Source organism: Etheostoma spectabile, chromosome 13 (assembly GCF_008692095.1).
Source record: "Etheostoma spectabile isolate EspeVRDwgs_2016 chromosome 13, UIUC_Espe_1.0, whole genome shotgun sequence".
Classification (NCBI taxonomy): Eukaryota; Metazoa; Chordata; class Actinopteri; order Perciformes; family Percidae; genus Etheostoma; species Etheostoma spectabile.
The window spans coordinates 17,540,814-17,541,476 of record NC_045745.1 but is presented as its reverse complement, the minus strand read 5'-3'; the positions used below and the strand labels follow the sequence as shown (position 1 = coordinate 17,541,476).

The following is a 663-nucleotide window of genomic DNA, read 5'->3' as shown; positions in this document are numbered from 1 at the left end:
GCATGGAAGATGTTGAAATAATATTTGAGATGTTCCCTCAATTTTCCCATTCACTCAGTTTCATCTGCTTTGTTAGTTTATTTAAACTAATTGCATTATTTTCTCTCTCCATCCCACCTTTTGTCCTCCTGCCTCCCTTTGCTTTCTCCCTCTTTACTCCCTCCCTCTTTTCATCCCTCACTTTCCCATCCCTCCTTTCTGTCCATTCTTGCTTCCATCTAGCTGGCCAGTCCCCCAGCTGGAGCCTAGTCAGATCAGGCTGATAGTGTACCAGGACTGTGAGAGGCGCGGCAGGAATGTCCTCTTCGACTCCAATGCCAAAAAGAGGGGCACGGAGGAAACCCCCGTCACGGTGAGTCACATGTTTGTTTTGTTTTGTGCGTGTGTGTGCTGCAGGTCCTATTTAAATGAAATTTTGAAAGACTATCTTAATATGAGGTGTGAAAATATACTGTAGAACATGCCTTTAAGTCCACATTCCTGAACAGCTGCTTTCCTGTTTCCCCTTTTGTTATCCCACCTTTTTATTTATACTTTGTCTTTATTGGCTTTATTCAGTTACAGGTACAGTGGGGCTCAAAAGTTTGGGCACTTCAGGTAAAAAATTATATTAATGTGCAGAAAGAAGCCAAGGAAAGATGGAAAAATCTCCAAAAGGCATCA

General features: G+C 42.5%; 1 protein-coding gene across 3 annotated transcripts in view; it reads left to right on the top strand.

Moving 5' to 3' along the window:
• The window catches only part of fnip1 (folliculin interacting protein 1), a 41,609-nt gene that overhangs the window by 13,675 nt on the left and 27,271 nt on the right, over positions 1-663 (top strand). For all 3 annotated transcript variants that reach the window (XM_032534555.1, XM_032534552.1, XM_032534553.1), the window contains exon 2: positions 223-352. In XM_032534555.1, coding sequence (XP_032390446.1) covers positions 223-352 — 130 coding nt within the window. The remainder of the gene's footprint in view (positions 1-222; positions 353-663) is intronic.